The following is a 14,682-nucleotide window of genomic DNA, read 5'->3' on the forward strand; positions in this document are numbered from 1 at the left end:
TATTTTATAAGGCCTAAAAAAAACTATGTCATTAGTAATCTGTGCTTGTAAAAGGTGAACTTCAAGCGGCTTTTGCTTTAGTTATGAACAATGTACTTTGGGCTTATCTCCCCAACTGGAATTTACTTAAAATTTCAGTATAAACTTTAATCCTACTCACAGCACAGTGTATGGAACCCGTATAGTAAAATTGGCAAAAAAGAATTCAGCTCAGTTTTATATATAGAACTTACTTTTGATTTGATTTATTATTGTCACATGTATTGGCTTACAGTGAAAAATATTGTTTCTTGCAGGCTATGCAGATAAAACCCATCTTTCATACAGTACACGGTGGCACAGTGGTTAGCACTGCTGCCTCACAGGGCCAGGGACCCAGGTTCGATTTCTAGCCTGGGTCACTGTCTGTGTAGAGTTTGCACATTCTCCCTGTGCCTGGATGAGTTTCCTCTGGGTGCTCTGGTTTCCTCCCACAGTCCAAAGATGTGCAAGTTAAGTGGATTGGTCATGTTAAATTGCCCCTTAGTGTCAGGGGGACTAGCTAGGGTAAATGCATGGATTTATGGGGATAGGGCTTGGGTGGGATTGAGGTCGGTGCAGACTCGATGGGCCAAATGGCCTCCTCCTGCACTGTAGAGATTCTGTGATTTCTATGATACATAGGAAAGAAAGGAGAGAGTACAGAATGTAATGTTACATCGCAAGGGTGTAGAGAAAGATCAAGAAAGATCAACTTAATATAAAGTAGAGCTATTCAAAAGTCTGCTGTCAGCAGGCAAGATGCTGTTCTTGAGTCAATTGGCATGTGATCTCAGATTTTTGTATCTTTTTTCCGATGGAAGAAGGTGGAAGAGAGAATGTCCAGTGTGCATGGGGTCTTTAATTACGCTGGCTGCTTTTCCGAGGAAGCGGGAAGTGTAGACAGTGTCAATGGATGGGAGGTTGGCTGTTATCACCATCTTGTTTTGGTGTTTCTATTTGAATTAGTAATGTGTTCATTTCTCATTTGAATATTTTAGTTTGTTCACAGCAGTAGGTCGAAATTGTGTTTTATTTTCTAAATTTTTAATTTTAAAACATTTTTATGGGGGCTTGTGTCTAATCACTTTAATTAGGTTTCTTGTGCATTCAAATCCCATTCTAGGGCCTAAGTCTGAAAGATGTGCTGGTTAGGTGCATTGGCCATGCTAAATTCTCCCTCAGTGTATCCGAACAGGCGTCGGAGTGTGGCGACTAGAGCATTTTCACAGTAACTTTATTGCAGTGTTAATGTAAGCCTACCTGTGGCTGATAAATAAGTAAACTAACTAACTTTAAAATCAATGCTACCAATCCAACGTAATGCTGAGGGGATGCTGCACTACTAGAGGTGCTGCTTTTCAGTTGAGATATTAAACCGAGACTCCGTCTGCTACTTTGGTGTAAAAGATCCCATGGCATTATTTCAAATAAGAACAGGGAAGTTATCTCTAGTGTCCTGTCTAATATGTATCCCTCAATTAACATCACAGAAAACAGATTATTTGGTCATTATCACACTGGGAGTTTTCTGAGTACAAATTGGCTGCTGCATTTCCTGCTGTGAATACATTTGAGAAGTATTTCATTGATAGCGTACAGACCTGCAAGTTATATCCAGCCATTCCATGCCTCAGAGTTATGTAAATAAGGTGCCTTTGAGTTCCTGTTCATCAACTATAAATTAAAAAGTATGGTCATTATGTGAAATCGACGTCGTCTGAGCAGATAAGCAGTTTGACTAAGTGCTATAAACAATTAACTTGCATAACTGGGCTATTAATCTGTTACACTGAGGGGAATTGATTACAATAGTGGAGAGGTTATGCTTCAGTTGTTCCAGGGCATTCGGGGAGACCACATCTAGAGTGCTGTGTGTGTATTAAGCCTCCTTGTTTAAGGAAATATGTAAATATGTTAGAAGCAGTTTAAAGAAGGTGCACTAGACTAATAACAGGAATGGGTGGGTTGTCTCCTGAGGACAGGTTGGAAACGTTAGGTTTATCTACGTTGGAGCAGTGATATGCAAGCTAGGCTAGTAAGTGGGTCACACGAGTGACCCTCCTCCATCTCCATGGGCTGTAAGATTGAAATCAGGTTTGTTGACTAACCATGACCCTGGGAATAAGATTGAATACCCAAATTACATACAGCACTTTAGTAATTACTTTCACTCTGTGTTTTGTGAATATTTCATAACGAGTTAAAGGAAGTGCTTAATCATTCATCTATTAATAGAACTGTCATCAACTTCAAATAATAAAAGCAAAATAAGTAAATATGCTTGGGAAGCAGAGGGAGCGCACGGCTCTTGCTCTGTCAATGTTATTTTAAACTTCTAAGATCTTGAAAGGTATTAACAGGGCGGATGTGAAGAGAAGAATCTAGAACTAGGGGTCACTGTTTAAAATTAAGGAATCATTTAAGACAGGTGAGAATTTTTTTCTCTTTGAGAGTCACCAGTCTCTGGAACTCGCTTCCTCAAAAGGTGGTGGTAGCAGAGTCTCTGAGGTAGAAGCTAGGTAGATTCTTGATTAACAAGAAGGTGAAAGGTTATTGGGGGTAGGTGGGAATGAGAGGTTGAAGTTACAGTCAGATCAGCTACGATATTATTGAATGGTGGAGCAGACTGCAGGGGCCGAATGGCCTAATCGTACTCCTGGTTCGTATGTAATTAGATGAACTCTGAAACCAACAGCATTTATCAAACCCATGACCACTGGCATTCTTTTATTTATGTATGAAGGAGATTCAGGTCCTCTTTTTGAATAAATTAGTTCTGTCACACAGACAGACTTGCCAAAGGCAAAACCCTGTTTATAAGGATTGGATGTACCAATTAATTAACAAATTTACTTAGCTCCAACAGACGTGGACACCAGATGTGGCTCCTTAGGTCAAATTGAAGTGTTTGTATGCTTAACCCTTTCAAACTGATTCAAACTATTGTTGTACTTGGGATGATGTTACTTGCCACTGTAAATGACTTTGCAAATAAATCATGCCCCTCATGACTGAAATCAGTTACCTTCTAAAGTGATTTGGGTGTGGGCAGTAGAAACCCTACATTTAGCCCAGAAGGATTCGCCCAGAGTGCATTGTCTCTTGGTCTCTGTGCTGCAGTTAGTGTATGTAGTTACTCAATGCACTCCGAATGAATGGTGGGTGAACAAGTTGTTGGCAGAGAGTGTCCATAAGTCAGAGAGAAAATGAGAAATTGGAGGGACAGAGCGAGGCTATAAACCAGTCAGAGAAATTGAGAATTGGAAGGATTGAGCGAGGCCACAAATCACTAAGGGAAAGCAGGTATTGGGAGTGACAGAGCGAGGCCACAGATCAGTAGAGGAAAACTAGCAATGGAAGTGACAGATCGAAGCCATTGATTTATAAGAGAATTCGAAGATTGGGAGGGACAGAATGGAGCTATTGATCTGTAAGAGAAAGTGAATGCGGGGCGGGAGCAGAGCATTGGGGGCAGAGTGGAGGGTGCAGGCAGGGCAGGGCAGAGTGGAGGGTGCGGGCAGGGCAGAGTGGAGGGTGCAGGCAGGGCAGGGCAGAGTGGAGGGTGCGGGCAGGGCAGGGCAGAGTGGAGGGTGCGGGCAGGGCAGAGTGGAGGGTGCAAGCAGGGCAGAGTGGAGGGTGCGGGCAGGGCAGAGTGGAGTGTGCGAGCAGGGCAGAGTGGAGGGATAGAATGGAGGTTGCGAGCAGGGCAGAGTGGAGGGTGCAGGCAGGGCAGAGTGGAGGGACAAAGTGGAACTATTCTGTAACCAAGTAGCTGGTCAGAGCCTCATTGGGAAACACAAATTAAGATAGGACATCATGCAGGAACAGGTAGGTGATTGGCTAGTGAGTATTCCCTTGTCATCTATTCTAAACCAGGAAATTTCTATCAGCAAACACAAATATTTATTACAGTAGTAATAACATAAGTACAAATGAAACTAACTGCATTAATTAAAGTTTATTTTGGAAAATAATCAGTTAATGAATTAATTATAATACAATAAATATGGTTCAGCTGGTGATGTGATGCAACTGCAGAATGTGGGGGATGGTGGATGCCAATGTGTTCCACGAGAGAATTGTGGGCAGTGTCTGCAGTCTGAAGAACCTTGGTTCAGCTGGTGGCTAAGCTACAAACATTGTGATGGCTCAGGGAGGGGACAAATTTTGGACACTTTGTTCCAGAAGGCAATCAAACCTCTCGGGCTAGGTTCGTCTGACTTGTTCCATGTCAAGGACAGAAGTGTGTCAGACAATTATTGGCATCAAAGTTGAGAAGCCTTAGCTTTTTCAGTTGTCCAACAGCTTGGAATTTCTTGCAGCTTGTGTAAATGAGAGTGGGAGCTAAGGGGTGAATGAGCAAACTGAGCATGGCAGTGTGGTATAGGAAGCCATTCAAGCAGGGAAGTAAATAGCAATAGCAACAGTAGAGTCAAACACAGTTCTCTGTACCTGAGTCACAAGTTAATTGGTATAGGATAAGTAGCTTTAGAGAGTTAAATGGGCAGTTTAGAGATTGGTGTTTGACAAATGGGTTTCAATTCATGGGGAACTAGCACCAATACTGGGGAAAGTGGGAGCTGTACCATTGGAGCTGTCTTCACCTGAACCATGCGGTGACCATTGTTTTGTTGTATAACTAGTTTTCTGGAGCTTTAAAGTAAATAATGAGGGTGAAGGATCATGTGAGGAAAGATGTGGTAAATTAAAGAGAAAGGATAAGACCACCAACAACCTGTCCTGGTCTCCCCATGCCAACACTATCGTTAAGAATGCTTCTACTTTCTCAGAAAACTAAGGAGATTTGGCATGTCAGCTACGACTCTCACCAACTTTTACAGACGCACCATAGAAAGCATTCATTTTAGTTGTACCACAGCTTGGTATGGTTCCTGCTTTGTCCAAGACTGCAAGAAACTACAAAAGGTTGTGAATGTAGCCCAGTTCATCATGCAAACCAGCCTCCCATCCAGTGATTCTGTCTACACTTCCCACTGCCTTGGCAAAGCAGCCATGTAATTAAGGACCCCACGTACCTCAGACATTCTCTCTTCCACCTTCTTCTGTTGACAAAAAGATATAAAAGTCTGAGGTCACACACCAACCGACTTGAGAACAGCTTCTTTCCTGCTGCTCTCAGACTTTTGAATGACATACCTTGCATTAAATTGATCTTTCTCTATACCCTAGCTATGACTGTAACACTATGTTCTGCGCTCTCTCATTTCCTTCTCTATGAACAGTATGCTTTGTCTATATAGTGCGCAAGAAACAATACTTTTCACTGTATACTAATACATGTGACAATAATAAATCAAATCAAAAAGAGAACTAGGTAACAATAGGAGTGATGTCAATCAGAGCATGACAGAAAGGACAGAACATCCAAACTTAAGAGTGCTACAGCAGATAAAGCCAGAGTATGCAAACGTAGCAAAAGGACAGAAGTTTCTGACTCTAGATGCCTGTAGCATTCATAACAAAATAAAGAAATTGACAGCTCAAATAGATAAAAATATCAATGACCTGAAAATGATTACAGAGATGTGTTGACCATTGCCAAGAGCTGAATATCCAAGGGTACTTGTCATTTTGGAAGGGCAGGAAACTAGGAAAATGTAGCGGGGTTTCTCTGTTAATTAAGGATGACATTGGTACAAATGTGAGGTGACCTTAGTTCTAAAGATCAATATGTAGAATTACTTTGGGTGGAGATCAGTAACAATGCTTTTAGGACAGGATATACTGAAATAATTGTGGAAAAGGCGCAACAGTAAGCATGAATGATTTCTTTTCTCCAGGTTTCATCAGATTTTTGGTATCTTGGTGAAAAAAGTTATGTGCAGATTATCAATATTAATTAATGTGTGTGTGTGTGAAGTGTGATTGTAGTACACAGAGGTCCCTGAATTTAATCATAATGCAAGGCTGTCAGAAGCAGCATTATAATTCAAATTCAGATAACATAAAAGAGGTTTTAATTAGTTCATGAGTGAACACTGCCAAAAAGGTGAAAATGGGCAAAAATCAGAGAACAGCCTGATTATGAAAGGCCTGAATTATTCAAAAATCGTGAAAAACTGAAAATGTGGAGCCTTTTTTCTGAGCTCAATATGACACATTAGCAAATGTGGACAGAAACTACAGCAGAACAATAACATTATTTTTCAAAGGTTTTCATGGATAGTTTATGATACTGAAACAAAAGCCATAATCCGTAGAATCCCTGCAGTGTTGGAGGCAGCCATTCGGTCCATCGAATCAGCACTGGCCATAATCCCACCCAGGTCCTATCCCTGCAAACCATCCTATTTACGCTGCTAATCCTACTAGCCTACGCACCCGGGACACTGATGGGCAATTTAGCATGGCAAGTCAACCTAACCCATACATCTTTGGACTGTGGGTGGAAATCTACACAGACACGGGGAAAACATGCAAACTCCACACAGACAGTAACCCAAGCCGGGAATCGAACCCGGGTCCCTGGCAGCAGTGCTAACCACTGTGTCACCCTAATTCTGGACTGTTTTGTTGTAGTTGTGACTGATACTGATACTTACTGATTTTATTTTTCAGTCAACGGGCACTTGGTGCTGGCAGTGGAAACATGCACATTCAAAAAGAATCGTGGGCAAACAGAGGGCCTACATATGAGGATCTCTACACACAAAATGTCATCATCAACATGGAAGAACATGATGTTCAGCATAAAATTGTATCTGACGGGAAACCGACTAAGGAGAGACCAATCTGGATGAGGGAGAGCACTGTCCGAGGAGGCTTTAAAGATTTGGACAAAGTTCAAGAAGGTGAGCTTTCAGCTTGCGTTTGCCTATTTCTTTGATTTATTTACAAATTCAGCAAAGTAAGTTCCACCATTACTGAAGTATCGAATTTGTCTTGATCTAAATAGTATCACCTCTATTACCCAATGCATTTAAATTTCTGTATTGATTCTTAGAGTTGTTTCACAAAAAGGAGTACAAATTATTTAAAGCTAAGGGTTTTCAGCTTTTGTGTTGCAAATGAGTGGATGAAGAAAAGGAATCCAGCTGCTTTGTTTATAATTATAGTTATTAAAAAGATAAAACATAATAACAGAGTCCATTAATTATACAGTTTTGTGCCCCGATGTCAGCTGTGGCTCAGTAGTGGCACACATGCCTCTGAGTCAGAGGTTCAGTGCTAAGAGAGAGCTGCACGAGTGGTAGTACTGTCTCTTAAATAAGACATTAAATTGAGATCCTGCCTGCCCTCGTTGTGGGCATAAAAGATCCGGTGGCACTCTTTTGAATAAAGGAAAGCTCTCCTGGAATTCTGGTCCATATTTATCCATCAACCAACATCACAAAGAAACCATTTGGTCTTTCTCACATTGCTGTTTGTGGGAGCAAATATTTTGTGTTGAATGGCTGTCGCACTTCTAAAGTAAAGTTTATTTATTAGTCACAAGTAAAGCTTACATTAACACATTAACACTGCAATGAAGTTACTGTGAAATTCCCCTAGTCACTACATTCTGGCACTTGTTCGGGTCAGTGCACCTAACCAGCACGTCTTTCACACTGTGAGAGGAAACCGGAGCACCCGGAGGAAACCCACGCACAGGAAAAACATGCAAACTCCACACAGACAGTGACCGAAGCTGGGAATCGAACCCAGGTCTCTGGTGCTGTGAGACAGCAGTGCTAACCACTGTGCCGCCCCCGACATTACAACAGTTACAATATTACAACAGTGACTGCGTTTTTGAAGTGTCACGTAAAAAAAGTTGTATTGCATTCAAATCGTGCCTTCTACAATCTCGGATGTCCCAAAACACCACAGTAAGTGAAATGAAGTCAGCGTCGTAATATGAAGTAGCAATATAGGAAGCATGATAGACAGTTTGTATACAAACAACAATGTGATAATGACCAGAGAGATAAACTGTTTTAGTTGTATCAGTTGGGAGATGAATGCTGAGCAGAACATTGAAGATAACTTCTTACTCTTAGAAATAGTGTGGCAGAAGCTTTTACATCCATTTTCCAAGTGGGATTTGAACCCACAATCTTTTGACTCAGAGGCAAAGAGTGCTAGCAACTAAGCCACAGCCGACAATGACGTTATGAAAGGCGCTGTGCAAGTGCAAACCTTTCTTTCAGTTTTCCTGTTGTAAACTTATTCCTAAAAAAAATCTGAATACAGCTGAACAACGATAATAGCAACTTAGAGACCTCTGAGCAGTCAATTGCTTATCCCAACTGCATTAATGAACTAATTAAGTAGATCAATATTAGCTTGAGTTAAAGAATTTTAAATTTCAAATCCCTTCATGAGGCTGAACATCATCAGTGGCACAAACTTGTTTTAAGTTATGGACACAACTCGACTGCTGTATCTCAGGAACATTCCAAGTCGCATTTTTTTAAACATTTAGAAGGTAAAAACAAGTTAAAATACATAAAAAGTCTCAGCTAAAATAAACAGGAGGAAAATGAAATGCTTATTTCAATGCTGTTTGTTTTATTGTAATGATTTTTGTCAATTGTATTTTTCTAATTGAGGTTGGCGTGGTTTATCAGTTATCTTGCTGCTGGTTAGCATGTGTGCATCTTGAATGGCGTATTGACTTGAATAGAGCAGCACTTTAGACCCTTCTGGGAGAGTCTAATCCAGGTTGGGGGCACTGTTACATATTTGCTATGTGCTGATCTTTAAAACATGTAAAGTTTTAAAGTTTTATTTATTAGTCACAAGTAAGGCTTACATTAACACTGCAATGAAGTTACTGTGAAGTTCCCCTGGACGCCACACTCCGGCGCCTGTTCGGGACAAGGCACCTAACCTGCACGTCTTTCAGAATACAGGAGGAAACCAGAGCCCCCGGAGGAAACCCACGCAGACACGGAGAGAAGGTACAGACTCCGCACAGACAGTGACCCAAACCGGGAATCGAACCCAGGTCCCTGCCGCTGTGAGGCAGCAGTGCTAACCACCGTGCCACCCAGTAACAGCAGTAATCATTCATTTAGTCAGCTGCTATAGGAATAAATGTACTGTGTGGAAGTTTTCTTTTGGAAATCCAATTCTTTAACATTTCCCCACTCCTCTGTATGTTATAGGTGACAATGATGTTGACTCATATCACGATCGTGAAGGAAAGGGAAATCCAGTGGAAGCAAATGAAGAAGTCATGCAAACACTGCTCATCCATGAAAAGAAAAGTACATCTGCAACTGTGGCTGCAGCTGCTGCAATCCCAACTTCAAATGCCAGTGATTCAGAGAGTGACACTAGTGAGTCAGAAGATGAATCACCTCGACCGCAGGCAGCTGCAGCATCATTCCCAGTGGCAGCAGCAGAAGAGGATGAAGAGTTTGAAGAAGTGGAGGATGAGCCAACTGTGCTGGTAGCAGGACAGCCATATCCCTATAGCCAGGTCAGCCAATGTCTGGAGCTAGTGACACAGATGACAGCCGAAGAGAAGGAAGTATACATTGCCATGGGGCAAAGAATGTTCCAGGAGATGTATGATTGACCATTGCCACAGCAGTTGAACAAAAGTCCTAATTATATACTTCCTATGGCTTTATTAGTCAGTGTTTCCACAATTTTAAGTGTGTCTGCCAAAATGTTAAAGACACAGCATTCTTTTCACAACAAGCAGGCTGATTTTAGAAGTATTTTAAGACAAAAGTATTATTTTTTAAGAGGCGGAAGAAACTGCAGTACTCTGACTTTAAAGTTATGTATTTCATAGGTGTTCTTGTTTTTAATTGAACATTTCCTTCCTCTCGGTGGCAATAAAATGTACGAAACCCCTTTGCGCCAACATAGTTAAATGAGGCTTGTTCAACCAATAAGAAATGTGTTTTTTTGGATAGTAGATTGGCCCCTGCCAAGGTGGAAATATGTCTGCCTTGTGCTCCATCTAACTGTACGGATAATCAATTGGCAAATTATAGGTGAGGAGCAGCGATAAGATTGAAGCTCAGAACCTGCTGGTTAGGAATCAGTTGCTTATTCACTCGAACTACGAGGCCCAGCAGCACAGTATACTTGTCTGTTGGTACAGAATATGTGTCCAGTTCTTTTTGAAGAAAAATGGTTTGTTTTGGCATTTGGAACAAATGTGCCTGAGAGCAAGGAGACCTGTATTTTAAAAAAAGAATGAGCTATGTCACTGTAAAGAAACTGATACCTAGTTGTTCCACTAATGTACGCATTCATCCTGATGTTTGTGGGTTAGGAAAATGATGATGATGCTGGTAAAAATATTTCTTAACAATTGATCAATTGATTGGCCAACCCAATTGCGGCTACGGTTCAGCATCTCTCTGCCACACAGAACAGAAATGTTCCAGGTTGAATTTCTAATTTGTGTTGAGTTAATTGACCTTGGCTGGAGCAATAGGTAGGATTCTTGATTAGTTCCAGAGTCCCAGTTCAGTTAACTGAAAATCTGCAGAATTCCTGCTTCTGATCACGATTGTGTTGTCCCTACTGAAATTTCCAAATGTCTGGACAAGTGAGGATTAGGATCAGATGTAATGTCATCTGTGATCAGACAGCTGCTAGTGTTCTGTGTCCAATTGTGGATGCTTACGTGAGGTAGCAGTAGATATCTGACACCCTGGAATTCTACCCAACAGAAGTCATTGCCTTCAGGAAGAGAGTAGAGGAAAGTTTGACAGGAATTGATCACACAATTTTGTTTAAATCTAAACAAAATTAGTAGCTTTTATCTGAAATAAAAATATTTTAAGTGTAATCATTATAGAGCAATGCAATTTTAAAATGAGCTGGATAAGTGCCAAACCATTGTGACTCCGTGTTTATAAGCATCAGGGACAGAGTTTAAATATACTGACTATACGAGTGAGTGATCTTCAGATGTGTTCTGCTGCCTAAGGCCAGCTAAGGTTTTGAAAAGGTTCGGTAAAGTTTTATTTTCTTAGTATCTGTGCAGCAGAAGATTAACGTGAAGTTTTTAATAGCAGTAATATAATCAGATTTCAACACTGCACTCTAAACAGAAAATGCTGGAAATACTCAGCAGGTCAGACTCCATCTTTGTTTCAGATTCCCAACATTTGCAGTATTTTAACTATCTAATACATAATCTGTTTGAGAAAGTGAAATCTGCAGCTTGACTGTCATTTGTGTGTGTTCCCTCACGCTTTTCACTTAATTTAGGCCCAATGTAACATTAAGTCCTTTCATAAATTATTGTAGCCCAATACCACTTCCGCCATCTCACTGTTCGCCATCTTTTCGCGTATCAGACGTGTACTGTAATTGGTGACCTGCAGTTTGGTTTTGCAGTCAGATTAATGTGTTACAGCCTGTAAAAAGTGAAGGGAATGTCTCATCGACTCTTAACCTTCCCACCTGTACAATTCTACACAGGGGCTTGAGTAAAACACTTAGAAGATGATGGAAATATACACAATGGAAAACTAGAGGATGCATTTGCCAAGTCAGAACTATTACATTAACATTGAAAACGGTTAAAGCTTTTCTAACAGCAGAGGAGTTGGTGTATCATAAAGAGTATTGCCTCATCGTGAAATGTATTTTTATTACAATGTTTATCTGCCCACTGAATACTTGAGATTGATCACAATGCTGTAATCTAATTCAGAAGGCTCAGGTTGCAACTGAACTGAGTGTGATCCTGGAGTAGCAATATAACCTGTATCTTGGAAATAAGCCTTCAAATTCACTCCCTGCTGTCTTTTTGTGTCATCTAATCTAAACAGTTTAATTTCTGTGTGATATTAGGTCATGTTCTGCCGCTGGTAATGGACTGTGTCTTATGCATGGTGGTCATAAAAGAGCATTGATGCCACTGTTATAGGTTTTGGTGGTTGATTGCAAAGAAATGCTCTGTTCTGATCTTACAAAAGATCACACCTTTGTAATGAACTGTATGTTGCTCTTTCCACGCATGGAAGAGCTACTGTATGGTGTTGTGAGTAATGCAATATTTATTCTACATGTGTCTTACAGTGACTGTGAATTGCAGACAGCTGTTTTTGTCTCCATTTTCCATGCAGTTAAGTATCAGATCTGGAGGGTGACATTCAATCTGCTGCCTTTAGATCAACAGCTTAAGTTAAATTATCTAACAATTCCATTTCTTTTGCACAAAATAGCCACTGTTTCTTTTACACATATTTAATTGACTCTTACTGAAAATTAGATTTCCACTATTGACATTCATAGGATAAATCACTTTCAAGATTATTTTTCTAAGGTTCTTTCACTGCACAAGTGTGAAAAGGTACCTGAAAACAAGTGCTTGAGTTTATTGGGACTACTCTATTCTAATGTTATACTATGAGCAGGAGAGTCATCCTTAATGCCCAAAGGGAATAAAAACTGCGTTAATGTTATTTTAAATTTGCAGCTTATGAAGACTATTCACTGGTCAATGTCTCCTAGTTATATTTTTGAGAGGAAGGAATCTAGCCAAGGGAAAAATCTGTAAAGTCTGTTGGATGCTGGAAAATGTGTGGCACTTAATTTCTCCAGCCTTCTGGAATTATTTAAATACTTTACTTGCAACATCCAGTGGCGACCATCAAGTACAGTGGTGATGTGTTCATTCCTGTAATGGGGTTTGCCTAAGTTGCTACACATCACATTAAGCCAATTGAAAGACATTTTCTTGTTTCTTGTGCACTATTGCAATAAAAATTGGCCTTAATCCCTTGCATGCAGTATACAATGACCAATTAAAGCATTTTATTGTACAGTGCTTGCAAATGAATAAAAAAAAACTGGTTTTAAAGTGGTGCAGGAAAACATCTTTCTTCCTTGCTTGATAGGGTTGGAAAAGTACAATTTCTATAACGTTCAGCCCACAACAATGCAAGTACCTTTTCATGCTCAAATAAAAAGAACAGAACGTATTAGAAATGCTCATCAGGTCAGGCTGCATCTATGGAAGGAAAAACGGAATTAACATTTCAGATCGATGCACCTTTCCTCACTCTCTCTCAAAGATGCCTTCCCTGTTATTCTTAAATGCAACATTATAGAGAGATGAATCAATTTCAATTGTGCTTAATCTCATGCATATATCCAAAAGTACAGCAAAATTATCTGAGCTTTCAAATATCTCTATTCCCCATTAGAGCACAGCCCAGAAGATTTATTCTGATATGATTCTTGTATGTATGTGTGTGTATGTAAAGCACACAAAAATGTTGTTTGCAACTGTACGAGGTTAAAGGAGAGAGAAAAGGGCTGTACATTACCATACAAGTTCTCGAGCAGAAAGTAAAGTAAGAGACTCGTTTGGGAGAAAGAGACAACATTCGAACTTCACTGAATCCCCAAACTCTGTAAATTTTAACTTTGTTCAGCTTTCACAAAAGTGGTAAATTTTCCACAATTAGAATTAAAATTGTGCTGTTTGAAAAGAATATTCTTTTTAGAAACAAAATCCAAACCAGTGTCTTTTCCATTTAGTGCTTTTTATTCAGTTTTATTTGCTAATATTTGGAAATAAAAGTTTTGCAATGATAATTGTGTCAGTAATTATTTTGGATGTAAACGTCTTTCAAGTGTCTCGCTTTGCTGAATTGTATCAAGTAACGCAAGAGTTTTAATAAATTCCATAATCTACAAATAGAAATAGAGGTAGGGAGAAGGACATATTGAGCCGAAAAAATCTTGTAGCCACAGTAATGGGGAATGGTAAAGGCTTCTTATGAACACATTAGGTAAAAGAATAATCTCAGAAGTGAATTCGTAGAATCTGTACAAGAAGGAGGCCATTCGGTCCATTGAGTCTGTACAACCGCAATCCCATCCAAGCCCTATTCCCACAACACATTTACCTTGCTAATCCCCCTTACACTAAGATCAATTTAACATAGCCAATCAACCTAACCTGCACTCTTTGGACTTTGGGAGGAAAACCAACATGATCGTGGGAAGAATGTGCAAACTCCACACAAACAGTGGCTTTAATTCAAGCCGGAATTGAACCTGGGACCTTGGGGCTGTGAGGCAGCAGTGCTAACCACTGTGCTACCATGTCAGAAATGAGTACAGTGAAATTATAGTCAATAATGAAATAGTGGAGTTTTCTTAATAATAATTTGTCTCAATATTGACAGGAGAGAGAAAGAAATTGTAATGGATTAATTAATTTAATTAATTAAATCTGTGGAGGCCAGGTCATTGAGAGTCTTTAAGACAGAGATAGATATGTTCTTGATTAATAAGAGGATATGAGTAAGGCAGGAGAATGCAGATGAGAAAAATATCAGCTATTATTGAATGGCAGAGCAGACCTGATGGGCCAAGTGGCCTAATTTTGCTCTTATGTCTTATTGCTTGTGGCTAAGGAAGTAGGATATTAACTGATGCAAGAAGGAGCAGAAAACTGATACGAACAGGAGCAAATTAAATGCAGCTCAAGAACTGAAGGAGGTTAGTGAAGAGGCACAGGGGTCACAGAGTTCCAGCTCACCATTTGTGCCCAGTGGAGATACCCCTGAATAGGCTACTCGCCTCTCTTTTGGTTATGCAGTGGTCTCTCCCTGACTCCCAGAGCAAGGAGATCAAAGTGCTTTGTTCCTGCCTCACTTGAAGATATCCAGCAGCCACTGAGTGTTCTGCTGGACATTGTTCTCCATGGCAGAAGCATCCACTCAT

The 14,682-nt window shown here is 40.2% G+C and overlaps 1 protein-coding gene across 2 annotated transcripts in view; it reads left to right on the plus strand.

The window, feature by feature from the left end:
* gtf2e1 (general transcription factor IIE, polypeptide 1, alpha) overlaps positions 1–13,536 on the plus strand; it is a 67,281-nt gene extending 53,745 nt beyond the window's left edge. For both annotated transcript variants that reach the window (XM_080203423.1, XM_080203424.1), the window contains 2 exons: positions 6,601–6,833; positions 9,132–13,536. In XM_080203423.1, coding sequence (XP_080059549.1) covers positions 6,601–6,833; positions 9,132–9,547 — 649 coding nt within the window. In that variant the 3' untranslated portion in view covers positions 9,548–13,536. The remainder of the gene's footprint in view (positions 1–6,600; positions 6,834–9,131) is intronic.
* Positions 13,537–14,682: the final 1,146 nt, after the last annotated feature.

Source organism: Carcharhinus amblyrhynchos, chromosome 15, assembly GCF_965287045.1.
Source record: "Carcharhinus amblyrhynchos chromosome 15, sCarAmb.v2.hapA, whole genome shotgun sequence".
NCBI lineage: Eukaryota > Metazoa > Chordata > Chondrichthyes > Carcharhiniformes > Carcharhinidae > Carcharhinus > Carcharhinus amblyrhynchos.